Source organism: Eretmochelys imbricata, chromosome 8 (genome assembly GCF_965152235.1).
Source record: "Eretmochelys imbricata isolate rEreImb1 chromosome 8, rEreImb1.hap1, whole genome shotgun sequence".
Lineage (NCBI taxonomy): Eukaryota > Metazoa > Chordata > Testudines > Cheloniidae > Eretmochelys > Eretmochelys imbricata.
The window spans coordinates 34,824,149-34,850,785 of NC_135579.1; the positions used below are offsets into that span (position 1 = coordinate 34,824,149).

The 26,637-nt window shown below is 41.8% G+C and overlaps 1 protein-coding gene, 1 long non-coding RNA gene and 1 other non-coding gene across 6 annotated transcripts in view; all 3 read left to right on the forward strand.

Moving 5' to 3' along the window:
- Positions 1–29: 29 nt before the first annotated feature.
- LOC144268966 (uncharacterized) lies at positions 30–4,049 on the forward strand. Its single transcript, XR_013346870.1, has 4 exons — positions 30–171; positions 919–993; positions 2,738–2,837; positions 3,772–4,049. It is a non-coding gene; the product is annotated as an uncharacterized LOC144268966 (long non-coding RNA).
- LOC144269710 (small nucleolar RNA SNORA74) lies at positions 3,362–3,560 on the forward strand. The gene has a single exon (XR_013347016.1). It is a non-coding gene; the product is annotated as a small nucleolar RNA SNORA74 (small nucleolar RNA).
- A 6,549-nt stretch (positions 4,050–10,598) lies between the features above and the next one.
- The window catches only part of MATR3 (matrin 3), a 44,741-nt gene continuing 28,702 nt past the window's right edge, over positions 10,599–26,637 (forward strand). The window contains exons 1-2 of one of the 4 annotated variants that reach the window (XM_077824502.1): positions 10,599–10,743; positions 23,625–24,689. In XM_077824502.1, coding sequence (XP_077680628.1) covers positions 23,787–24,689 — 903 coding nt within the window. In that variant the 5' untranslated portion in view covers positions 10,599–10,743; positions 23,625–23,786. Of the gene's footprint in view, positions 10,862–11,277; positions 11,437–23,624; positions 24,690–26,637 lie in introns of those variants that run through there. The other 3 variants (XM_077824504.1, XM_077824503.1, XM_077824505.1) reach the window with 3 other exon arrangements.

Below are 26,637 nucleotides of genomic sequence, written 5' to 3' on the forward strand. Positions count from 1 at the left end.
GCGGGGTTTGCGAGTGCGCGCCCTGCCCTTCCGGTCTGGCGGCCCCGCCTCCTTCCTTTCCTCTCTCGGCCGGCGCTGGTTAAGGCTGCAGCGCACGGGGCTTCCAAGCTATGCGGCATGGTAGCGGCCGGCCTGGGCTCGGAGCTGCCGCCCCGTTGGGGGAGAAACTCAGTATGTGACCCCCGGACGTGGGGTGGAGGGTGAAGGCGAGGCTGGGCTGAGCAGCGGGGTGCAGAGCCCTCCTACGCCGGGCCGGGTGAGCGGCCACGTGCGCTGGCTCCGGCGGGGCAAGGTTGGGCTCCCTGCTGTTGGGCTCCCTGCTGTACTGGCCCTGCTTCCTTGGGGGCCACCCACGTGCAGCTGAGACCCGGCAGTCTTCCTGCGCCTGTGAGGGGCCTGGCCCTTCGTCCACAGCAAGCCTCCTGGGGCTGCTGGGCTGGACCTAGCAATAACAATCCTGAACTCTCCTGGAGCACTTTCCGTCAGTAGTGCCCAAGGCACAGGGAGGGAGGTGATCTGCCCACGGTCACCTAGCCGGCCAGCGGCAGGGCCTGGAACTAAAACCCAGGTACTCTCCCGAGTACCAAGCCAGTGTCCTAGCTGCTAAGCTGCACTGCCCAATGCACCTTGCTGCTCAGTTGATCTCATTCATTGAGTGTTTTACCAGAAGACGGGCAGTCCCAAGACCCTTTTACAGGTCACAGCTGCTGGCGTGAGGGTTGGTTTTGAGGCGATTCATTGCAAATACGTAAACCGGCTTAGATCCGCTCCTAAACTCAGACATTTTTGTGTGTGCACATAGGGATGACAAGGGAACAGGGTCTGTTAATTTTATTTTTAAAATGTCTGGATGGATTTAAGTCAGTGCTGCTGAAACAAATGTTTTGGATATTTATGCTCATGTGTCTTTTCTTTCAGGGAAGATAGTGAAAATCTGAAAAGGGCAAGAAAAGCAAGCATGCAAAGGCAGAAACTTGCTTCTTCCTCTGAGAGGTTGGTGTTAGCAAAAATGTTGCTAATAGAATGTAGTCTTATGAAAAATATTGTTGGTTATATGATGCTTGGCAATCAGTAAAATATGGTGACCAGTTCCTACCCTGAGACTTAATGATGGGGTTTTGTTTTTTTTAATGAGTTCTTAACAGGAGAGTGGGGTGGGGGGAGAGAAAACCTTTTGTAGTGATAAACACCCATTTTTTCATGGTCTGTGTGTATAAAAACATCTTCTGTATTTTCCACAGTATGCATCCAATGAAGTGAGCTGTAGCTCACGAAAGCTTATGCTCAAATAAATTGGTTAGTCTCTAAGGTGCCACAAGTACTCCTTTTCTTTTAACTTTTCTAGTACTTCTTGTGGCCAGTAGCATGCTTCTTAGGCAGTGCCATCAGGCTCTAAAGCACTTGTCTGTACTCAGTGGTGATCAGTTATTGAGGGTCACTTTATACCTTTGATGGTGTTACACTGTTTGGAGAGCATTTACCTTGTAAATCCTGTGTCGGGGAAGTTTTATTAATTTTGACTGATAACAGGTTTTTGTGGTATTTAGCATTCCTTAACTGATATTAATGCATTAAGTTCTCTGGATGCTAATACACTTGAATTAACATTTGTCCACACATACCTTACTCTCACAAAACCCACTTAATCTTCTGGAGCCTGACTTTTTCTTTTTAAATATTTAGGCATGGCTAACTTGTGCTTGCAAATACCATGACTGTGAGCTTGTTTGGGTGTACAAATGACCTGCTGGATGCATAACTTAGAACTGTAACTTGTCAGGTATCAGGGGTGGCTGTGTTAGTCTGTATCCACAAAAACAATGAGGAGTCCCATGGCACCTTAAAGACTAACAGCTTATGCCCAAATAAATCTTTCTGAAGAAGTGGGTTTTTTATTCACAAAAGCTTATGCCCAAATAAATCTGTTAGTCTTTAAGGTGCCACCAGACTCCTAGTTGTTTTTATTTATTTGTATAATGGTAGGGCCAAAGAATTTCAGTCGAGGATCAAAGCCCCCTTGTGCTAGGCACTGTTCAGATAAGTAATAAAGAAAACAGTCCCTGCCCCCAGATAGCCTACAGTCTAGGTGTCAGGATGCAACTGATGGTAACATGGACCCTACTTAGTGGGTGGCAGGGAGGAAGAGGTAATAAAACAGTTTAGCCGAAGAAACAGCAGCCTCAACATGCTTTCCCAGCTAGTGCCATATGCTGAAACTTGTAGACATGACAGAGGTTGGCTTTAAAGAGGATACGATTATGATTTTACAAACTGTAGGCCCAGTTTAGCTTTTTTAGCATGGAGGATTGCCTGGAATCTCTCTGTTTCTGTTTTATTTCAAAGTCATCATAGCAATTCTATGGAGCCAATTAACTTCCCTTTGCGAATTGGGCTTGTGAACTGAATTTTGATTACTAGAACAGGAGTGCTTTTAGATGTGAAACTGAGTTTGTTCTTCAGCTGACTTTCAGATCAATGGATGAAATACACAAGGCTTTGTGCATTTCTGTAAATTATTCTATGCAGCATATGTGGGGAAATTGCATTTAATTACAGTGAGGCAACGGGGTCAAAGAATATTTGGTCAACAAATCCTGTTTAAGTGGAATTCTTTGTAATGTTCACTTCGGGAAACCTCCTTAGTACTTCCACAATTCAAACCCCAGCTGTTCAATATGTATTAGTTTAAAAGATATCTGACACTCAAGATGTGCTGTGTCTCTCTGTTCTGTTTAAGGTATCATAACTGGTCTGCAGCTTGTGCATCCATAAGGGAACAATGTAAACCAAGAGTCTCAGGGGAGCAAAGAGCTTTCTGCAAAATTAAGACTTGACAGGTAACTCTTCCTAGGCACTGAAGAGATCTAATGAGCCTTACAAAATGTGGGAGCAGCCAATGAAGCACATTCAGTTCTGTCTTAAGAAGAAAGCGGTTCTTCTCATCTCACTAACTTATTTCTTAGGAAATGTCTCCTTTGGGCTTAGCTCTGTAGATGTGAAACAATATTTAATGCAGTTAGGGTGTGGGGTGGGGAGAAACCCTTGAAATTTCCTGGTGTAAATCCCTCTGTGAGCCACAAACAGTGATGGGCAAATTGAATATTTGATCAATAATATTCAGAATACTCAGTCTTTGCTGGTATTTGAATGGGGTGCCTGCTGGGGCAGCACTTCCAGCCTGGGAGTGCTAACCAATGCTCCTCTAGTTCAGCCTGGCTTGTAGCAGATTGCTAGAGGAAGTGTTTTTCAGTGAGGCAAGACCCAAGTGAGGGGAGTTTAGATATACACTACTCAAAGGAATGTCCGTTTGGGGGTATTTCTCTTACACACTTTCCAAAGCATGGAAGGTCTGTTTATTTAATCCAGCAGTTGTCAGCTGCCCAGTGCAGTTCTGTGCCTGTGCTAGTGTTACACTGCTGGGAGAGAAACGTGCCATCAAAGTTACCTGGTACTGCTGGTACTGTTCTGGTGCCTGTCAGTGCCAGGTTTTGATAGCGCTTTGCATCCTTGAGAGTGGAATAACTCTCTGTAGAGTTAGTCCTAGACTGGATGCGAACACAATCATCTCCCTGCTGTACTGTAATATAAAATGGGGCTGCAAATGCTTTTTTTTCCTCCTCCAATCCACCCTTCTGAAAATTAGGCACAGGCTGGTCCAATCATGGTCTCTTTTTAAATATAAAAATGCAGACAATCCCCACCCCTGTTCTTTTTTTCCTGTGAAATATGGATCTTTAGGGCTCCACTGGCTGACTTGTTTTTTTTTCCTAGTTACAGATAAAAGCCTTCTCGGTTGGACTGATTATTGCAAGAGTGAGGCTAGTGGGGGCAGCAGTAGTTGCCTGAAGAGAAGAGAGGAACTGTTGCTGTTGCTTTAAAGCAGGGGTTGGCAACCTTTCAGAAGTGGTGTGCAGAGTCTTCATTATTCACTTCAAGGTTTCGCGTGCCAGTATTACATTTTAATGTTTTTTAGAAGGTCTCTTTCTCTGAGTCTATATATTATATAACTAACTATTGTTGTATGTGAAGTAAACATTTTGAAAAACTTGTTTAAGAAGCTTCATTTAAAATTAAATTAAAATGCTGCTCTTACGCTGCTGGCCCACTCAGCCTGGTGCCAGCCTGGGGTTCCATTCACCTAGGCTGGCAGCAGGCTGAGCGGGGCCTGCGGCTGGGACCTTGGCTGGCAAGGGGCTGGCAGCCGGAACCCCAGACCAGCAGTGGGCTAAGTGGGGCCGGCGGCCGGGACCCCAGACTGGCAGTGGGTTGAGTGGCTCAGCCTGCTGCTGGTGAAGGGTTCAGTTTGCCGGCTCCTACCAGCCAGGGTTCCGGCTCCTGGCCCCGCGCAGCCCGCTGCCGGTCTGGGATCCTGGCCCTGCCCATATAGAATGAGTACCTACCTTCTCCCTGGTTCTAGCCCATTCTCTGCCTCTCTCGCTCTGCACTGAGCTTAGGGTGGGACTGCACTGAGCACAGGGCTGGGGGCGAAGGAGCAGGTTGGGGTGCAGGGTCTGGCCAGGAGCTAGAATGAGGGAGGGGGGTCAGGGTTGGGGCAAGAGGTTTGGGTGTGGAGTGCTTACGTGGGCAGCTCCCATTTGGTGTGAGGGGTACAGGTGGGAATGTGGGAGGGTGAAGGAGCTCCTGTTTGGTGCTCAGGGTGGGGGTGTGCAAGAGTCAGGGCATGGGGTGGGGGGGGCTGGGTATGTGTGGGGGAGTACTGGGGTCGTGGGGGGGTGCAGGGGTCAGGGCAGAGCACTGGGTGTGTGGGGTGCAGGGGGCTGGTGGTGTGTGAGGGGGGTGCAGGACTCAGGGCAGGGGGCTGGGGGGGGTGTGTATGTGGGGGGGATGTAACAGTCAGGGCTGTGGCTGGGGTTGTGGGGGTGCTCCCAGCCCCCTGCCCAGAGCGGCTCATGGCAGGGGGCTGGAGGGGATATGTCCTGATTCCACCCCCCTTTCCCAAGGCCCCATCCCCACCTCTTCTCCACCTCCTCCCCAGAGCAGCGAGAGTGGGCTCCGCTCTGCTTCTCTCCCTCCCTCGCAAGGGCCATCAGCTGAGAGGAGGCAGGGAGAGGAGGAGGGGCAGGAACGCAGTACGCTGGGGGAAGAGGCGGGGGACAGGGCAGCTTGCCTGCCCTGCAGCAGCAGCCGGCAGGACCAAGCTTCTTCATCCTGCCTGGGGGGGGGGGGGGGGGGGCGGAGAAGAGCAGGCCAGGGCAGGCAGGATTTTTAATAGCACACTGCTGCCTGCTGGGGTCCTGGCCTGGGTTCGGCAGTGGGCTGAGCGGGGCTGGCGGCTGGGACCCAGCAGGCAGCAGCATGCCATTAAAAATCGGCTTGTGCACCGTTGGTTGCCGACTGCTGCTTTAAAGAGTGACTGCCAACATATTTAGAGAGGTGGGAGTAAGCATGTGAGTAGTCCCAGGCCTTGAATGGGACTATTCCTGTGCAGAAGTGTTTGCAGGGTAGGAGCCTAGTAAGATAAAACATGAAAGGTGGGGAGAAGGATGACATGGATTGATGGTTTCCTCTCACCCTTTTTATTAAAATTTTATTTAAAAATAAATACTAGGCTTTTGCGGTTTTTTTTTTTGGTTTATTCCAGTTGTTTATGTTTAACCCTGCCTGCTCATCTTGTTGAAATTAGTGCTTTAACCTAAAATCCCTTTTGGCTGCACCATAGCCCATTGACCACTTCTGCCTGCCTGGGGTTAGTGATCAGCAGTTCCCTGTGGGAGGGAGGGGGTGTTCTGAGGTGGTTGTCCCCTGTGGGTGTGTGAAAGTCAGTTCCAACTCCTCCTGGGTGACAGGGACTCCTTAAAATATGCCCCTGGGATGATGAAGTGCCAGGACCTTCTGTTTCATAGGGGTGAAAGTGCATGCTGGGTGTCTGGTAACCCATTCTCTACTGCAGGGGTGGGCAAACTACGGCGTGTGGGCCGGATTCGGCCCGCGGGATTGCCACCCCTGTGGTGCCGCGGGCCCCGCACTGCTGCTGGAACCGGCCAGCACCAAGTCCCTGCGGCCCCTGGGGGATGGGGGGCAGAGGGCTCTGTGTGTTGCCCTCACTTGCAGGCACCACCCCCTGCAACTCCTGTTGGCTGGGAACAGGAAACCATGGCCAATGGAAGCTTCGGGGGAGGTACCTGCAGGTGAGGACAGTGCACGGAGCCCTCTGCTCCCCCTCTCCCAGGGGCTGTAGGGACAGGGTGCCAGCTGCTTCTGGAAGTGGTGCGGGGCCAGGACAGGCAGGGAGCCTGTCTTCGCGCTGCTGCCACCCCAGAGCCGCTCCAGGTAAGCAGCGCTGGCCAGGAGCCCACACCCCGAACCCCTTCTGCACCTCAGCCCCCTGCCTTGAGCCCGCTCCTCATAGACTCATTCAGTTTAAGGTCAGAAGGGATCATTATGATCGTCTAGTCTGACCTCCTGCACAATGCAGGCCAGAGAATCTCACCCACCCACTCCTGTAATAAACCCCTAACCTATTTCTGAGCGACTGAAGTCCTCAAATCATGGCTTAAAGACTTCAAGGTGCAAAGAATCCTCCAGCAAGTGACCCGTGCCCCACGCTGCAGAGGAAGGTGAAAACCCCCCAGGGCCTCTGCCAATTTGCCCTGGAGGAAAATTCCTTCCAGACCACAAATATGGCAATCAGCTAAACTGAGCATGTGGGCAAGACCCACCAGCCAGACACCCAGGAAAGAATTCTCTGTAGTAACTCAGATCCCACCTCATCTAATATCTCATCATAGGCAGGGCTGGATTACCCTATAGGCAGACTAAGCACATGCATAGGGCACCAGCAAAGCAGGGGGGCACCAAAAAAAAAGATTTTTTTTGGAAAAAATTTGATATTTGATATTTCAAAAAAAGCATTGAAGTGTCGTCATGGGAAAAATCAGAACTTTGTTAGACTTCCTTACACTCCACTACACGCTCTTCCCCCGTTTTTCTGTTCTCTTTTTATTACTTAACCCCACCTAAACCAGGGGGGCGTCCTACTAATGTAGATTGAAATAATGCGAGGAAATCAGATCCTGTCATGTATTGCAATAACTTTGTTTTATTATTGATATATTCTTCTGAGTTATAAGTACTTGATTTGTTTATATATATACACACACACATAAAAATAGTGTATGTTGTGTAATTTATTTCTTTTTTTTAAGTTCAGATAACTGAGATAAGGGGCGGGATGAAATGTAACCAACTAAAATAATTTCTGCAGAAGAAATAACAATTGTGAAAATGTGCTGGTAGTGACAGGAATTTAGAAATGAATTACAATATTTAATGCTTTTCAGGATTATAGCACTAAATGGTGTTCCATTTGATTAAAAATCCCCAATTCAAATACTTTACACCTGAAAACACACTTGTCAACTTTTTCTTATCCAGCTAGAAATTGACCTTTGAATCAATACTCTACAAATTATATACACACAAATTTTCACTGCCCAAAGCAGTTAATATTGGAAAAATTGTGTTCACTTATTCAGATGCTAACTTCTGAAATAGATTAACACAGTTTTACAGGTCATATGAAAAATATAGAATAGTTATACTATTCCCTAAAAGACACAGTTGCACAAGAAAGCATGTGGTATATGGACAATTTATACACCTCAGTAGGTGTTTGAGAAACTGCTATAATACAATTTTAAACTATTCCTATCCTGTCAGAGCTGAACACAGAGCTCACAAGACCAACCCTGTGGTTGCTCCACCTCAGACATGCAGCAAGAAAAAGTTGGGGAGGGCCATTACCTGAAGTGAGGGGCAGAACCCTGGAAGCTCTTGTTGATAGCGAGAGTGATGATCTCATCCTGGCTGTCCCTTTAGGGATCAAGGTGGGTGAAGCTCTCCCTAGTCCACTTTCTTCTCATAATTGACCAAGGTCTCAGATGGGTGAATCAAGATCCTCTTCCAGGCCCAGAAGCTCTCAATATTCTTAGCTCCTTCTGCTTCCCTCTTTACAAGGCTGAGGAGAGGGAGGATTATGCACCACCCTCTGTGCAGATCCACAGGACCAGATTAGTCCTCAGTAGACATGGAAATGGATCAGATGGTAGGATAAGATCTCCTTTGTGTTCCTGCTGACCATGGCTTTGGAACAATTGAAGAGAGACAGAAGCTAGAGAAACCACTGAGGTTTGACTCTGATCTTGGTGCTGGCTGGGACAAGACATTAGGATTTTAATACTGTATCGATTGCTGTGCAGGCAGTCTAATGTGAAGAAAATATCCAAACTGGAATAAAGTCAGGACAGTGGGGTTATCCTTTGCTTTTGTGCTTGGAAAAAGTGTCATGGGATTTATCATTCAATAAGTTTTCTGTTGATGCTTTACAAACAAAAAGCCATTTCCTATCACAGATATTTAATGGGCAAAAGTAGTCAGGTTGTCTTACATCTCATCTAAAAAGCTTTATCATTTATCATTGCTACTCTACAGTACTGTAGCACAAAATGGAGTTAGTTAAATGGATTAAATATATTCTAAGGTTAGATTTATGTGTCTGTGTTCTAAGGATTTAATGCTGGAACTTTATAAATTCTGCATTTCCTATAATTACTCTCCCAGCTCTTTAACAACATCAGTATAGATTTAGTGCTAATTCTCCCCCTTTTCAAATTGTTCCAGGCAATGAAATTATCTTGTTGTTTTCTGTGCTCTGAAATGGATAAAAAAAATAGTTTTTCCCTGACTGGTGACTTCAAACAGGAGGCAGTTCCCACCCCCAAAAGCTCATAATTCAGGTATAATTGGACTATACCATATTGAAGAGTGAATTCATCTCTCCCCTTTGCAAAGCAACCAAAGCAAATCAGTCTTGTAAACTTTGCCCAGTCTGAAAATTTAATTGGAGTGAAAAGTATTGATTATGAAATAATTTCCACAACCTGAAAGTGACAGTACAATTTCTACAATTATTTTGGTCACCAAGCCTTCAGCTCCACACACACAAATGGAAGTACAATACCATTCTGTCTTCATGTGACTGCAAGGTGGCATCACAACTTTAGTGGAAAGGATTACATACAAAAGTCAGTGTTCTTATATTTTTACCAGGATCTCCTAATCTACAACAAAGGTTTGTAATGAACCTAGTATGCAAGGAGTGCCTGTTGCCTCAAACATTTTGGGGACAGTAACATCTTTTTTCATTCGATAAAGCAGGCAGTTGAGATTCAGGGTGAAAGAGTATGATTGCACTGACAACAGTTACAAGAAGCCTGAGCTAAGGAGCTAAACTCCAGGTCTTAACTGGCCAGGACAGAAACTTGAAGCGCATTAGCATCACTATACTGACCAAATTCTAGTTTGGGTAATTAAAGTACCTGGGCAATTTCAGTTGGAGCCAGTATTCTTTTTCATTTCCTGTCCTGTGCTGTTGCCTAGCATTGCTGAGTGCTGAATGGTTTCCACTTTCTAGTCCAGTGTCAGTTCTGAGTGCTTGATTCATGGCTTAGAAAACCTATCTGAGGTAGTCATACAGTAGTGGAGCTCAGCAGGAGCGGACATGTTCCTGTGCCACTAATTATGGCCTTACAAGAGCTTGATGGGCATCTCACCTTGTGGTCTGCATATAATCTAACCTAAGGTCAGGAATTAAGCATCTGGCAAGGGAGCGAGCGGACCTCTGTCATCTCAGACTTCTGTGCAACTTCACACACCCTCAGTTTTCAAAATCCCAGGGCTGTCACTGGGTGCTATGGGGGGTGCTGTGATATGCTGGGGCAGTGCAAATCTAGGCAGGTCAGGACGTTACTGAACTCCCCACTGCCCCCTTATCTACGGTTTGTGTCAATAAACCTGGTATGATCGATCACTGCCGCTAACTTCCGGACAAAGGCCTTGTTCCTGTTTAGTGGGGTAGGGGCCCGTGAGAGGAGTAGGCTGACATGTGGAGGGCTGGCTGGGCATAGGCCTACTGCTGGTGAAAGTCAGGGGCCTGAGGGGGGTGGGCTTGGGGCAGGCCTGTGCTCGTGATAGTCAGGGGCTTGTGAGGAGAGCAGACCAAGGGGTGGGGACCTGGGCGCAGGCCCACGTTGGTGACAATCAGGGACCCATGAGGGAAGGTGGGGAGGGGGAAAGGTTGGGCGCAGGCCTGGCCTGGTGACAGGCCCATGAGGTGAGCAGGCCGAGGTGAGGGGCAGGGCCTTGGCACAGGCCTTTGCTGGTGACTGGGTCCTGTGAGGACAGTAGGTGCGGGGAAAGGCTGGGCACAGGCCCATGCTGATGACAGTCGGGGACACGTGAGGGAGCACGCCGAGGTAGGGGCGGAGGGCCCGGGCACAGAGCCATAGCTCGCCCCCGCCTAGTTCAATTCATCCCCCGCGCGGATCTGGAGAGAGAGAGCGAGAAGAGATAACTGGACTAACTATCGCGAGAGTTGTCCAAGAGAACAAGAGATGTGGCGTGGCGGCAGTATGCGCGGGAGAATAAGGGCTTTCGCGAGATCTCGGTGAGACGGCAACAAGTTGCGGGCGCAGGCAGGTAGCCTCGCGACATCTCAGAGGTAGCAACACGGTGGGAATTCGCTAAATCTCGGAGAAGCAACTGTGTGTGTGTGCGCGCGCGCGGAGGGGTAGTCGTTATCTCGCGAGAGCACAGTGAGAAGTGTTTGTTTGTGGGGGTATCGCGAGAGGTGTGAGGCTCGCGCACGGGCTGCAGCCACCTCCCCCCCGCTGGAGCCGTTGGTGGTGGTGCGACAGCGGATGGAGACGCTATCGCGGGCCTGAGGTAGGCGCGGGGCTGGGATTCGCTGTCCCCGCCATGTTAGGAGCTGGTGTTGGCTGTTCCTCCTCTCTCTCACCGTGAGGGCAGCGACGGGGGCCTGGGCCGCTGGTGACCGGAACGGGTAGGCCAGGCTCTACGGGAGGTGGTGACAAGTCTCTGCTCAGTGGCCGAAGCTTATGGCGGGTGTGTGTCCCTGGTGGTGTCGGGCCTGATGGCGACACAAGCGGGGCTTTAGTCGGCCCCTGGGGACAGCAGCGCACGTGCGAAAGCTAAGCGGAGACTTCGGCGGGGGGGGGGGGGGAGAACAGTACAGCGCCCGCGCTCCAGGCCGCCCAGCAGGCCTCCCCTGCGCCGCGCTGCAGCCCTGGCTCGTGCGGGCCTGGTTTCCTCCATTGTCGTGCCTTGCGGCGCGCGCCCCCTCTCCCCGGCTCGCAGTATTACGCTCTGCCCTTCCCCCTTAGCGAGCCGTGTGGACCCATGCCTTGCTATTGGTGCTTCCCTGGGCCGGTCACAGTGCCTCCTCCGCTGTACAGCGCTGCGCGTTCCTGAGCATGGATCGTCTCGTGGGGCCTCCCTACCACATACCGTACTCCGCGCACCCTGCCTGGCCCCGATCGTATTGCAACGTGAACTTCGCCTGTCTCCAGGCACAGATCGTGCTGTGCTGTGCGAACTCCCTGATTCTGATGACCCCATGTGAGTGAGTGCGTGCCTCGCTCCTGGTTTCTGTTCCTTATGGGGGTTGCCTGCTTTCCCCCACATTGCTCTTCACTGTGGTTCTGAGACACGCAGCGTCCTGCTGGGCCCCTTCAGCTGCAGTTCAGTATACTCACTCTTCTCTAGCCTGTTTCACCACGTTGGATAACCCAGCCCCATACCACGTGGTGAACTTGCCTCTAGTTGCTGTAGGTTCCTGGCCTGTGTTCAGATGCAGGGGACTGGTCGGTGACTCAGGAACGCTGGTGTTTAAGCATATAAACCGTGTCCTCAGGTGGATGTGCCCCAGGTGAAGTTTTTGTTCTTCCCATATAGACTGTGTGGGGTGAGCAGCCTGCTTCATAAACACACATTCTGAGGCTAAAGAGCACATTAATACATGTGCCTTCTGTTAATAGCATTTCTGAAGGCTGTTGCTCCTGAGGACTTCCAGAGATGTCTATCCTGGCCAAAGGCAGAGAGGAAAATATCAACTTTAAAAACATATGTTTCTACTCTGTTTCACTTTCATGGAACTTGAACCATATGTGTGCTGCAAGTACTGCACAGGCATGTTTAAATCTTTGCCTCCTGGGCTCAGAAAAAGAAAACTTGTCATTTAGACCTTTAAAATGATATATAACGTCCCTTTTAATAGAATACCATTAACTTGAAATCTAGTGAACTTCAAAAAGTGAACTGAAATTACCTTAAGTGTTACACACATCCTTCAGTGTGCCCCACTCCACTTTTTGTGGTTCTGTAGTTGCATTTTCTTTTTTAGAACAGAAAATTATTCTGTTGCCACTAGAGAGAGCCAGACAAATAGGCAACTAGGGCCCTGATTTAGCAGACATGCACATGTTTTAACTTCATGCACAGGGCCTAAGTGACCACATACAAAATGCTGTTAAATGCATAAAATAAGGGGGGAAAGAGAGATATTAAAAAGCTTTGAGTTATAGCTACATTAGCATTACTTTCAACTTTAGGTTAAAAATCCTCGGACAGAAATACGACTTTAAAAAGGTCAAATGTCCTATTTAAATGTTTATTTGCTTTACAAAGCATACAGTTTGGGCTAGAACTACCTGATAGTGCCCTAAATACAGAAAGTAGTAAAAGCTTATTGTTTAATGGTCTTTGGCTATATTTTAAATTAAAAAAAACAAAGAACTTTAGCTTAAAGAATTCTCGAGTTTCATGAAGCTCAAAGAACATAAGGGGTCTTGTTTTTCCATCCAGAATGAGATAAGCAGCTCACATCTAGGAGACTTAATATTCTTTGTTTAATTAAAAAAAACCTTGATCATTAAGGGTTTTTTTAAATAGGGTTACCCATCATTGGTGTGTGAGTACCTTACCTTTATTTATAAAAGCATCAGCAGAAAAATATTATTCTGTCTCCCAAATGTTGAAACTTTGTACTACGTGCAAATGCAATACACATATTTGTCTTAATCTTTTTCTGTTTAATGAATTATAAAAAAAAAAAAAAAAAGTAAAGTCTGCTCTAGTTTTAGAATAATACTCCATGTATCTAAATAATGAGGAGTCTGCACCGGACTCCTCGTTGTTTTTGTGGATACAGACTGACAGGGCTACCTCTCTGATGCCATGTATCTAAATGTTGACTCAATAATTGCAACCTAGGTTAATGGGAACCTTTTGAGCTCATCTGTTCAGTCACAACGACATATCCACACTTCTTATATAAAGTGATAATAGGATATTTCAGAAGGGAAGGAATGAACAACAAATTATCTTCTAAATAGGGACTCTGTTTATAACAGGGTCTTTATTTTTTGAAGAGTTCATCTGCAGAGTATTCCATACTTGAAGACTTTACAGTTAGTTGTGATTTGGAAATAACTGGGATGCTACAGGCATTCCAAGACTAAATGATTCGAGAGTAACTAATAGAGTAAGTACTTATAAACTGATCCTGCCTACAACTTTTTCTATCCCCTAGTTTTATCAGCAATATCTGCATCATAAAAAACAGGAAGAACTTTCAAATACCCCAGAATGAATTAGGGAACCATGCTGAAATTCACTTCTAAAAATTCAAATATTCATTAACAGGAGAAAATCAGGAACTGATAGATTTCCTCCCTTGCCATTTCCATACAAATAAAAAGTGCTAGTGAGATGTTGTAAAGGAGAAAGATGGGGACTGGGTAAGTTCCCATCTAATAGAGCTTTGGTTAGATCTGCCACGGACAATGGGAAGAGAGATTGCTGCAACCAAACACAAAAGGAATTGATCTCCATGTATCTATTCCTGTGCTGCTTGCCTCTGTGCCAGTTGACTTCTTGATTGGTTGCCATTTGCTGATCAGAGAACTAATCAAAAATTCTTAGAAATAAGTATAAATGCCTCCTAGTATTTCTGTGCTTTCTCAGTTTTCACACATGTATTATGATGTCATCTTAACTTAAACAAGGGGGTTTTTGGTTTCGGCAGTAAAACTGTTGAATGAACCATCACGTTGTCTTCTCTGCAAGTAAAATATGTGCCAGCAAGTTCACAAACAGCATTTTTGATCTCATCAGGAAAGAAAATAACTTGGTCCAATTACAGAAATATCTGTAGGTATCAGAGTAGCAGCCGTGTTAGTCTGTATTCGCAAAAAGAAAAGGAGTACTAGTGGCACCTTAGAGACTAACCAATTTATTTGAGCATAAGCTTTCGTGAGCTACAGCTCACTTTATCGGATGGTTGTAGCTCACGAAAGCTTATGCTCAAATAAATTGGTTAGTCTCTAAGGTGCCACTAGTGCTCCTTTTCTTTTTATCTGTAGGTATGCAGTTTTTGTTTAGCTTCTATATCTTGGTGTGTCAAGAGACCTAAGGTTGGGATGTCTGTATTATTCTGCTACTTGTGACTTGCTCCATGTTTGGGTGACTGTTTCTGATTTAGTGGTTCTCAAACTTTTGTATTGGTGACCCCTTTCACACAGCAAGCCTCTGAGTGTGACCCCCTTATAAATTAAAACCAATTTTTTTTTTACATTTAACACGATTATAAATGCTGGAGGCGAAGCGGAGTTCGGGGTGGAGGCTGACAGCTCGCAACCCTCCATGTAATTACCTCACGATGCCCTGAGGGTTCATAACAGCAAGTCTTATTTACTTGTTTAAATCTTCCATCTCACTTTCAAAATTCTTGTTATAAATTCTTTGTGTAACTGTAGTGCATAGAGACCCTAATCAAGATTAGGACCTCATTGTGGCAAAGTGCTGTATAAGCACATAGTAATAATGGTCTCTGCTACAGTGAGCTTAAAACCTAAGGTCCCCGTCCTTCAGTGGCACATGCACAGGTTGACTCACGGTCCTGAGTGGAGCCTCATGGACTTCAGTCAGGCTCCCCTTGAGTGCAGAAATTTGCTTGACTGTATCTCACTGTAGGGTCAGGGCCTTTGTTCAAGACAAGCCGTAAATTAATATTAACAACAAGGGGGAAGGAATGCATTTTAGAAAAGGGAAAGAACAGGCTGAAGAATATTTAGATGTTAGATGTATTCAAGTTGGCAGGACCGGATGAATTTCATCCTAAGGTACATTTATAAGCCCCTAGAGGATAATAGCCAACATGGATTTGTCAAGAACAAATCATGCTAAACCAATCTAATTTCCTTTTTTGACAGGATCACTGACCTAGACATGATATGTCTTCATTTTTAGTATGGCTTTTGACACAGTCCCACATGATATCTCCTTAGTTGGCTTATGAGACTGTGGCCTAGATGAAATTACTATAAGTTACTATAACTCTGAAAACACAGAGTAGTTAACATGGTTTGCTGTCAAACTGTAGTGGGGTCCCGCAAGGGTCTATGCTGGGTCAGGTACTATTCGATGTTTTCATTAATGACTTGGATAGTGGAGTGGAGAGTGTACTTATAAAATTTGCTGATGACACCAAGCTGGGAGGGATGGCAAACATTTTGAAGGACAGGCTTATATATAATTCAAAAGGGCTTTGATAAATTGGAGAATTGTTCTGAAATCCGCAAGATGAAATTCAATAAAGACAAGTGCAAAGTACTACATTTAGGAAGGAAAAATCACCGAGATCCAAAATGGGGAATAACTGGCTAGGAAGTAGTATTACAGAAAAGAATCTAGGGGTTATAGTAGATCACAAATTGAATGTCGCCCAACAGAGTGATACAGTTGTGAGAGTGGCTAATATAATTCTGGAGTGTATTAACAGGAGTGTTATACATGACATGTGGAAGATAACGTCCTGCTCTACTCAGCACTTGTGAGGCATTAGCTGGAATATTGTTTCTAGTTCAGGGTGCCATGCTTCAGGAACAATGTGGACAAATTGAAGAGAGGCCAGAGGAGAGCAACAAAAATGATGAGTTTCAGCAAACCTCAGTTATGAGGAAAATTAAAAAAAAAAAAAACTTGTTGTGTTTAGTCTTGAGAAAAGATCGGGGGGAGAGGGAAGGAACCTGATAAGTCTTCAAACATATGAAAGGCTGTATAAAAAGAATGGTGATCAATTGTTCTCCATGTCCACTGAGGATAGGAGTAGTAGTAATTGGCTTAATCTGCAGCAAGAGAGATTTAGGTTAGGTGTTTTAGGAAAAACTTTCTAACTAGACAGTTAAGTAGCAGAATAAGCTTCCAGCAGAGCTTGTGGAATCCTTGTCATGGCAGGCTTTTAAGAATAGTTTGGACAAACACCTTTTCGGGCCCTGCCTCAGTGGGGTGGGCTAGATGACCTCTTTCGAGCTGAAATGGTCCTGTGTTTCTATGATTTTCTATAGACTGGGTTTAACAAACAGGATTGAAAAAGGGGAGAGGCACAGGGACAGCACCGATAAGGTAATGTGGTTGCATAGGCTAGCTTGTTCATGTGATGAATCTGACTCAGTTACATTTAAAAAAAATCTCTACTCTGTATTTCCCTATTTTCAACTTTTAAAAATAATTCTTGTGCCCGTTTATTTTTCTTTAGCTCAGCCTCTTCATTTTTTAAAATCTGTTTTTTCTAGGATTGCTGTTTTGTTTTTAGTAAAGCCTTTGTTTAAAAAGGCGGGGGGTAAATAATGATTTTCTGGTTGTCCCCTCGTTTGCATACTTGAGCACAACAAAAATGTATGACTCTACTTAAAAAAAAAGTTATATATGACTGAGATAGGAAGCAGGCATCTTATTTTTTGGCAGAGCTGTTTTGTCTCCACGTCCATGCTGTCTTGAAACTTTCTTAACTTTAAGCTAAAGTTTATTTTTTAACATTGATTTGACGTAACTTATTTTTTTTTGTGGTAAACAATAGAACTTCTTTTACAACAATGGAGACACTGCTTTCTGATGCAGTTATCTGCTACATAGCATTCCCAGGTCTGAAACTGAGGCCCTAATCCTGCAACCTCTTGTGTCTGTGGACACAATGGATAAAAATAAATACATTAAAATCAATTTTCTACTTAAACTATTTTTATTAAAATTAAAAAAAACTTTTGAAGTTGGCAACCTATGTTAAGGCCTAAACTTACTATGATCTGTTAAAATAGTTTAAATTAAATAACATTAAGCAGGATATATCTGGCACTGAAGTTTTAGAGAAAGTCAAACAACTGAACTGGTTGAAGTCACTGGCTAAGCAAGTAGAACCAGAATTTGTTGGTGTTATACTGTGTTTTGACAGAAGTAGCCATGTCTGCAGATACAGGGTTTGGTTTTTGTTTTTTGGTTTTTTTCATTTTAATTTATTCAAGTAGTTCAGTTCAATTATTAGTTCATTCAGAGTTGAGAAATTGGTTGTGAGTTGAAAAAGTAGGAAAGCTTATTTTCCTCTTCCAATCTCAGTAAAAACAAGGTGAGAGAGGCTGAATTCTGCCAGTTCTACAATGGAAGGGTCTGGTGACCAGAAACAATCAGTTCAATTCACTAACTACAGAGAATACTCTCCCTTTGTTTTAATCAGTTTTAAATGCAAAATATGTTTCGATAAATTTTCTTGTGTCCAGCACAATTGAAGTAGATTTATTAAACTAATAAACAATTTTAAAATGCTGTTTTGTGCTCTTTTAATTTCTACTTTTCATCCAAATGCAGTCTCCAGTAAAGTAGTAATCTATAAATAAGAAAGGCATCTTTCATCATTTTGTGACATATTAAAAATGTAAAAATAAAGAGTGTAAGCAAATTTATTTAAGCAATTATATAGCTTACATACATGTGTATTGATATAGTGTATTCCTCCTGGTTAGCAATGCGTACCAAATTTAGTGTAAAGGTTTTAGTTGCACTTGTTTAATTTGTAAATCAACATGTTTTAATGGTTACCAATGAATGAAACTCAACCTTTCCTTAGAAAATTAAAAATTATAAATGCAAAACAAGATTTAAATCAGTGATTGGATTGATTTAAACCAATGCAGTTTAATATGGCAAACTTAATCCTCAGGCTTCTAGGTACTGGGTTTATTTTTCAAGCCATACCCTTTAGAATTAAAGATTGGACAACAATTACAAAAAGTCATTTAATTATAATGGGCTTCTGTTTAAACTAAAGAAAAAATATAGAGATTGTTGCAAACATATTAAGATCTGTATTGATCATTCATAAGTTAGAACAGTTAGCTTTCAAACTGAACAAACTTCAGTCTATTGCATCTGTTTACAATCCTAAACACACACGGCAGATTTTTGGCTCCCTGCAGAAGTGAAACCTGCTTCCTATTAAGAGAAATTACACCTCCATTATAGATACATAACTTATTTAAGGACTGTAGGATCTGTCTTTATATTAGAATAAGTTCTGTTAATTATATTTGGGGTGTGTGTGTGTTTATATGCTAAAATTAGCATTTGAGAATAGGACTTGCAAAGCTTTTTAACATATAAACCAGTTATTTTTTGTATTTCATCTGCTCCTGATTCTCCTGCCTGTTTTTGTGACTTTATCGCATTTTCCTATGTTTCCTTTAATCCTTGTTACAGAAACTATAGGAGTTAACTGTTACTAAAAGGTTTTTTTAAAAAAAACAAAAACAAAACCCTGAAGTTGGAGGAGTTCTTTTAAGTCCACAGCCTATTCTTTCAGTCTATTTCAGCATAGGAATAGCCAGTTTCCTTACACAGAACAACTTTTTAACAGTGGTATTCTGTTGCTGGAAACAAATGTAGGAAGAAGATTGTGCATGTCTGTAGTTATGGATTATTGCTGTGACTAGTAAAACAGAGTTTGAACAAAGAACATAGGGGTAAGTACAAAAATTGCATTGACAGTAGACAGTTAGGATTTTTGTTCATATTGGAAATGGAACAGCTGCAATAAACCTGAGTAGATTTACTCTTGTCCACTCACTTCACAAGGTGAGGCAACATGGATGTGGAACATAAAAGACAGACGTTGAAGCTTTTGTCTAATTTTCAAAATGTGTACAGTATTTAGTGTCAGTTTATTTTGGTATTGCATATTAATACTGTTACAGTCAAATTAGTCAACACTTTAATTAAAGTCTTTATGTGCTCATGTTTGTGTTTTGCTGTCTGAAATTTGGTACACAGTCTCAACTAGAGACTAGGGTTTTTATTTAAACTTATATAAAAACTATTTTCGGGAGTGTGCAAACGAGCTTCAGAGGCTTTATACACTTTTGAAAATTCATCCCATTATTAAATGGTTTTTGGTGACATATGTAGATTATATAAACATTTGTGCCATAACATGTGTATCAGTCCTTAAAGACTAAGGGTTGAAATATTCCTTAATGGAAGGGGTGGGGGTGTGTGTTTAGTAGGTCTAATTCTTAAGGAGAAAATTTACACATAGTTTAACACATTAGACTTCGAATTAGCATGTCAAACATGAAAACATTAAGCTGGGTTACATTTTTGACTTTAACTCTTGTTAGTATCCTTTTAAAGGAAGCATTTGTCAGGTAATTTAGGTGAAAAAATTGTTTTAAAAAACCCTACGATGTTGTTTTTATGTTTTATCATGATTTTTATTTCAGTAATAGTATTTTTATTTAACCCCTTCCCTCCAAGTGTTTGCAGTACTATATTGGTGCGGGAACACCAGAAAGTGAAACTGACTAGAAACACAAGTTTGATTTTTGAAAATTGTTTGATTTTCAATGTCCAAACTGAGAAATACAAAGAGTAAAACAGCACGAACTATGAAATGTCATTTAGATTTTTAAAACTTTATTTTAATAGCCCAAGGTATTTACACAGGTAAGGAAATTAATTTTTAAAAGTATTTTCAGCCTAAGTGTACCTTTAAAAAGATGCTGCTGCTAAGGTTTGTATGGCCGAAGATTGATGTATCCTTAGAACTTAGACTTATGTAGTGCTATCCATTTGCTAAAGTAGACTGCTTCTTGATTTTCATGGGGAATTTCCACTGAAAATGGATGGCACAATATGGCTGTCAGACTTCTAAATGTTTAGAAACAGAGTATGAATACTGTTTCTATATTAAAATAGAACAAAATCCCAGTACTGTTTGAAAATCAGCATTAATCTGCCTTTGTATATGGCAGCTACACATTCAGTATGGTTCCAATTTTTCTTTTTTGCATTTTGTCAACCTTTCATTAGATTTATTTTGGAGAACTTTCTTGCACAACTTGTTTCTAAAGATTGTTTGACATTGTTCATGTTTATCTGTAGTTAGTAGCATTTCGACTTTAAAAATGATTTAATGTTGAAATAGCTTTTACTATAAACTCTCAAAGTTTGATATTATCCATTTTCTGACTATAAATCTTTAAATAAAATTTAGATTCCAAAACACATCTGTTACAATTTTATCTATACTGGGAACAACACTTTCATAGCACTACACTTTGAACTGAGCTAAATCAAACCTCAGTTCCTTCCACTGCTTTGATCAGTCATGGTCATCTTGTTTGTGTGGCTCAGTTGATGGCACACTCACTTGGAAGTCAGAAGATCTTGGGGTATAGGTTCATCAGGACTTGTCAATACCTGGTATAGACACTGTACTGCAATCCTTCAAGGGCATGCAGTGTTAGAAATGCTGTCTTTTGAATGAGATGTTAAACTTGACCATGTAGAAATTAAACATCCTTTGGTTATGAAATTAGTGGCTCTTATTTCTTTCTTTTTTGTCCCCTTCCCACTTTTGATCTTAATGTACAAACAAAAGACTGGTGGCAATCATCAGATGCCAATGATATGAGGAAATGTTTAGCGACATCCACCCAGAAGCTTAGTTTCCCTCTATATTCTACTTCTTGAAAGTTAACAAGGATAAACAGATTTATGGTATAGTACACAAACTACTAAAAGACCCACAATTCTGTCAGCAGTGGTTTTCCACATAATTGTCTGTCTTCATCCTCCCCTGAGTTTCTTTCCCTGCTCTGTCTTTTCTGTGTTTGTAGTCTTCATTTCTGTTTTTCTGGCTTTCTCTTTTCCTCTTTGCAGATCTGCAGCATCTTTGCAGTTACACTCTGCAGAAGCAATTCATATGTAGAGCCAGGCTACAGAGTGAAACTCAGTTTCTCTCTGCAGCAGAACTATGAGGTGCTACTACTCAAATACTCCTGGTTTTGTTCAGTGGTATTCTGACCAAAGCTATGGATCGTGAACTCACAATAAGTGTGGCAGGAGGATTAGTGGTGGATCTGCTTTTGAGGGAAACATTACTTTTTGAATAATACTGTAGATAACATTGGTGTCCTGTTCAACTTCTAGTTTAAACAGGTTCTGATGTCCAAAGCTATGTACATCAAGCTATTGCTGGGCATATGGCTGTATGCTCAACCTTTGTTACCAGTTTCTAACTCACCGTTTTGCAAAGTTCCTTGATCAACCTTAAGAAAGGTACTATTACAAACCAAATTCTGTCCCATGCTACAAATGTGTACATGAACTATACTTTAAGGATTTAAGTTAATGCAGATGTATATAAAATGAAGTAAAATTTATTTTGTAGAGTAGTTTGTGAAGTATTTTGAAGGTAGTGTGAACTATTCCAGAATGCTGCTACCAACTTTATCTTGAATATGAGCAAGTCTGAACATATTTCTGATACTTGAACATTTAATTGGCTCTTAATTTTACAATACAGTCCAAAAATGTCCCTTTTTTAAATAGAGACTCCTGAAACTTGTTCAGCTTGAGTCTTGGATCTCACCATTTCACCTAGCCACCTGCCTTCTCTGTCCCTCCCTACATTCTTGTCACTGAGTAATCTGTTGTGCAACTACTGATGTCTGAAGTATCCTTCTACCTCGCCACATCATTTGCTCTTTCCAAATAAGTTTTTCCCATGCTGCTTAATCTTATAGATCCCATCTGAAATATATACAATGCAACTTATGTCAATTGACTGCAAAAGGCTTCAGATATTTTTAACCATTGGTAAAGCAAAATTGTAGTCATAACGTTGGATGCATTGGTGGTGGTCCTTTGTGTTGGCTTTGTGTATTATTCACATCTATTATAGGATTCCCTACATCTCTGATATAAATCATAAATATTTGGTAAAGCATTGATACATATGACATATATAGCATCTTGCACCCCAGAGGATACCAAAGTGCTTTACACTTAAAAATATTGCTGAAAAAATATTTTACTTTAGTCACCACCGAAAAATGGATTTAAATTCAGTATGCAGTTATGAGGATCACACACTTGTAAACCCCTGCTTGTACTTTTGAATTCTCCTAGTATTGGGAACGGGAAACTCTGCAAGGCTAAGTGCCTGGTGTGTGCCATAGAGCTTCTCCGCTATTCATCTCTTCAGAGGAAGACCCCTGCATTTATTCCCTTGTCTCTCCCCCAAAATGTTTCTTTTCTCTGTTGCAAGGCCATTATGCTTTTATGGGTGAGTGGCCATGCAGGAATTCAACGGGTGTATTCTTTTCAGGACCCAAATGCAGTCGTCCTCTGCTACCAGAGAAGGGCATTCATATGGGGAATTGAATTGCTTAGGCAGCGCATGCCACAAGTCTGTAGAGGTGTAAATGTGAGGGGAAATATACTACCACACCTCTCCACAAAAATGAAATCCCTTTGAAATACAGCATCTGTGGATTGGAATAAAACAGCTGTCAAAAAGTGCACAGAAACCCTACAAAACAGTGTAGGAAGTGAAGAATACCATATCCAGTTGAAACTGCAGAAGAAATGTAATTAGGCAGAATATATTACTCTGCTCTAGTATCATAGGTAAATTCCAGATAATATTCATCTCTTGTGAAAAATGCTCAGGGACCTTTAACAACCATCATGGTCATGATCTCAATTTTAAGTCACATCCAAAAGACAGCAGTATCATCAGTGTTTCCTAACAGTGTGTTGGTTCAGAACTGATGGGGATTGGGGGCAGGGAAAGTAGCACCATCTTGTGATTTACCAGTGCCTCATCCTGCAGCAATAGGGTTTTCCTTGGACGTCTCCCATCCAAGTACTGACGAAACCTGGCCTTATTTAGCTTGAGATCTGATAGCACAGGCTGATGTGTTATGGCTGTGGTATAGTGAATAGATTCATTTCATATGTGGTATTAACCATATAATTGCAATTTGAGCAAGAGGTCTTATTTACTTTCTACCAAATTAAAACTTTCTACCAAAATTAAAATTTCAACCTTATTTTTCTTGTTCACATCTGTCTTCACTTCAGTAATTTGATTTGACTGCATAAAGGTTGAATATTATGTTTGGTCTTATTTACTAGATCTTATAATAGACGCTTGTTGCCCAAACTTCAGTTACTTATAACTTCCCTTTCGTCCTTTTCTATAGTGGTATAGTTTTCATTTCCAAATGTGTATATGGCAAATTCATCTTGGTTTCCATGGCTTTGTTTTTTTTTGTGGTCTTCTGGAATTTAGCATAGTAATGTAGGGTGTATACAAAACCATTAAAGATCAAGGCTTGTGTGCTAGTAAACTTGAGATGCTTTCTAACATCTAAAGCTTCTGAAATTCACTTATCTTCAGTATGACTCATTTTTTGTCGGAGAAGACTAGTTTGTATAGGAGGAAAAACTATTGTATTTTTATCTGAAGTAATATATGTAGGTTCTGAGTACATCTCAAATCTGTTTAAGCTATGTAATAAAAGCCTTGTAAGATTGAGATCTTAAATGTTTTTTAGATCAACATGATGCATAAGTTTAAAACTGCATCTGTTTAAAGGGATTTATGACTAAAACTGCTTGTTTTTCTACAGAATTGTCTGGTGTTTCTCAGCTTGAAGAAGATCTACAGTCATTACTGATCCTTTTTTCTTGGCGTTACCATTTTGAAGTGAAGTTTACCTTTCTAGTGTGAGCTTTCTTTTCAGCCATCTTTAAAATTTTGATCCATAAAGTAGACAAGCTATAGTTCTACAATGTCCAAGTCATTCCAGCAGTCATCTCTAAGTAGGGATTCACAAGGTCATGGGCGTGACCTATCTGCAGGAATAGGCCTTCTTACTGCTGCTACCCAGTCTTTAAGTATGCCAGCATCTCTTGGAAGGATGAACCAGGGTACTGCACGGCTTGCTAGCTTAATGAATCTTGGAATGAGTTCTTCATTGAACCAACAAGGATCTCATAGTGCACTGTCTTCTGCTAGTACCTCTTCCCATAATTTACAATCTATTTTTAACATTGGAAGTAGAGGTCCACTCCCTTTGTCTTCTCAGCACCGTGGAGATGCAGACCAGGCCACTAATATTTTGGCCAGCTTTGGTCTGTCTGCTAGAGACTTAGATGAACTGAGTCGCTATCCCGAGGACAAGATTACTCCTGAAAACTTGCCTCAAATCCTTCTACAACTTAAAAGGAGGAGAGCTGAAGAAGGTCCTTCATTGAGTTATGGTAGAGATGGCAGATCATCTACACGGGAGCCACCATACAGAGTACCTAGGGATGATTGGGAAGAAAAAAGGCACTTTAGAAGAGATAGTTTTGATGATCGTGGTCCTAGTCTCAACCCAGTGGTTGACTATGACCATGGAAGTCGTTCTCAAGAATCTGGTTATTATGACAGAATGGATTATGAAGATGACAGATTAAGAGATGGAGAAAGGTGTAGGGATGACTCTTTTTATGGTGAGACTTCGCATAACTATCATAAATATGAAAGTGAGTATGACAGAATGGGTCGTGGTCCTGGTCCTGAGAGATCTCTCTTTGAGAAAAAGAGAGGTGCTCCTCCAAATAGCAATATTGAAGACTTCCATGGATTCTTACCGAAGGGTTATCCCCATCTGTGCTCTATATGTGATATGCCAGTTCATTCTAATAAGGTGAGTTATGCATCAGATGCTTCTATTTTCCTTTACATTGTAGTATCTATTCTGTTTTTACCTATTTCTTTGACTATTTCTATAGCCTAATTACTTTTAAAATCTGAAAATTTGAGAGTGAAAAAGGCACTTTGTTTATTTACAAAGTAATTGTTAATGAACACTTTAAACCAGGGCTTTACATTAATATTCTATTTGCCCAGATTGCTTAACTTCAGACCAAACAGCTATCATCTGCTGGGATATCTTATTTATATTTTACATCCTACATGTTCTCTTAACCACAAACATCTGGCATTTAAGCAGTTTTTTTGGTATTTTTGTTTTTGGTTGTGTTTTTTTTCGCAGTGTATCTATTGTGCTATTCAGGAAGCTAGATTCAGCTCTCCTCCACATCTGTCTTGATTGCTGATTTATATGTAGTTAAGATGCATTCTTGCACAATACTGCTTTTTTCCTTGTCCATGGCCAAAGGGAAAGAGTTAATGTAGAGCCCTGGAACTTATTTGCAGGAGTATAATTCACATTTTAGATTAGGTCATTCTTGCCTTTTTAATTTCACTTTAACACTCTATCTCATACTATGGCTGAAATTTGTCATTTTTTCTCCTTTTTTCACAACTTTCTTAAGCACACTTCAGACTCCCTTTTTATTGTCACATGTTGCATCTGTCCCTTTAGAAGCTCAGAAAAAATCAGTCTGCTGCTGCAGTATCCTGCTCTGTGTTCCTGGTAGTGTTCTTTTACTTGACTTGCAAATAGAGTGGATCTTCTGGTATATTTATTTTTTTATCAGACTTCCCTCTTAAATTATTCATAATTATAGTTCAGGACTCTGATAAGGTGACAATTCACTCAAACTGGCTTATTTGCTCAGATATTATTTCAGAGCCCTCTTACTTTCAGCTTTTTGGTTTTATTCATTCTTGCTGATTTTCAATATACTAGGCAGCTGAATTTTGAAATTGGCTTTTAATGCCCCTCTGGTTAAAATCAATTACATTATATTTTTCATTTGAAGGCTTTGGGGAAAATTATTCAAGTTAAGAATACATACGTTTGCCTTAAAATTGATTTAATGTGGTGGTATTGTTACTAACTTTTTCTTTACAGTAACATCTGGAAGTATTACCTACACTTGAAAACATTTTAAAGCAATATTTTGTGTAAAACAACTAAAATTAAGAAACCTCAAGTGTCCATATAACTTGAGAATTTAGCTGTTATATTGTATTTACTAACCTGACAAAGCAAATACAGGTATATGAATTATTACTTCCGGTAACTCCAATAATAATATTTTTTTCTCCTTTATTTGAAGTTTATTTTTGTAACTGATACAAACAAAATAAACAACAAACCAGTAGTTCTATGAAAACATCTTATTTGGTTACAGAAGTTAAATGTTAACATCTTGAGATACTTTATAATGGTATCAACTAATTCTTCTGTTATAAAGGGTTTTTTTAGCACTTTCACTTACTCTGTTCTGCTTGCTTTGTTTTGTACAGGAACTTGGCATAAAAGAAGCCAATTGTGAAAGGAAGCTTTTTTTAGAATATGAAAAAATATTTCCCCCGTTTTGACAGTGTATTGAAAACACTTTAAATTTATAAACATTCTTTAGCTCACTTTAAACTGTTTAAGATCAAGTTAGTAACATAATACATGTGCAGACTTAAACTTCCAATACATCATATAAAATATTTTGGAAACTGGTTCCTCTATTTTGCCAGGATCCAAATCCTGGGGTCTGCTTTCTTATCCAGAAATAACACCACTGCAAGAAGAAAATATTTTCCTGCAATGATATAGGTACCATATTTTCTCCAGTTTTGTTAGATATTCCTTACGTTATAGTATTTCTGATTTTGAGTCACAGATAAAACACTAAGATCTGAAGCAGATTCTAGGGGAAGCAGATTGAAATATGCTTCTCTGAGCTGGG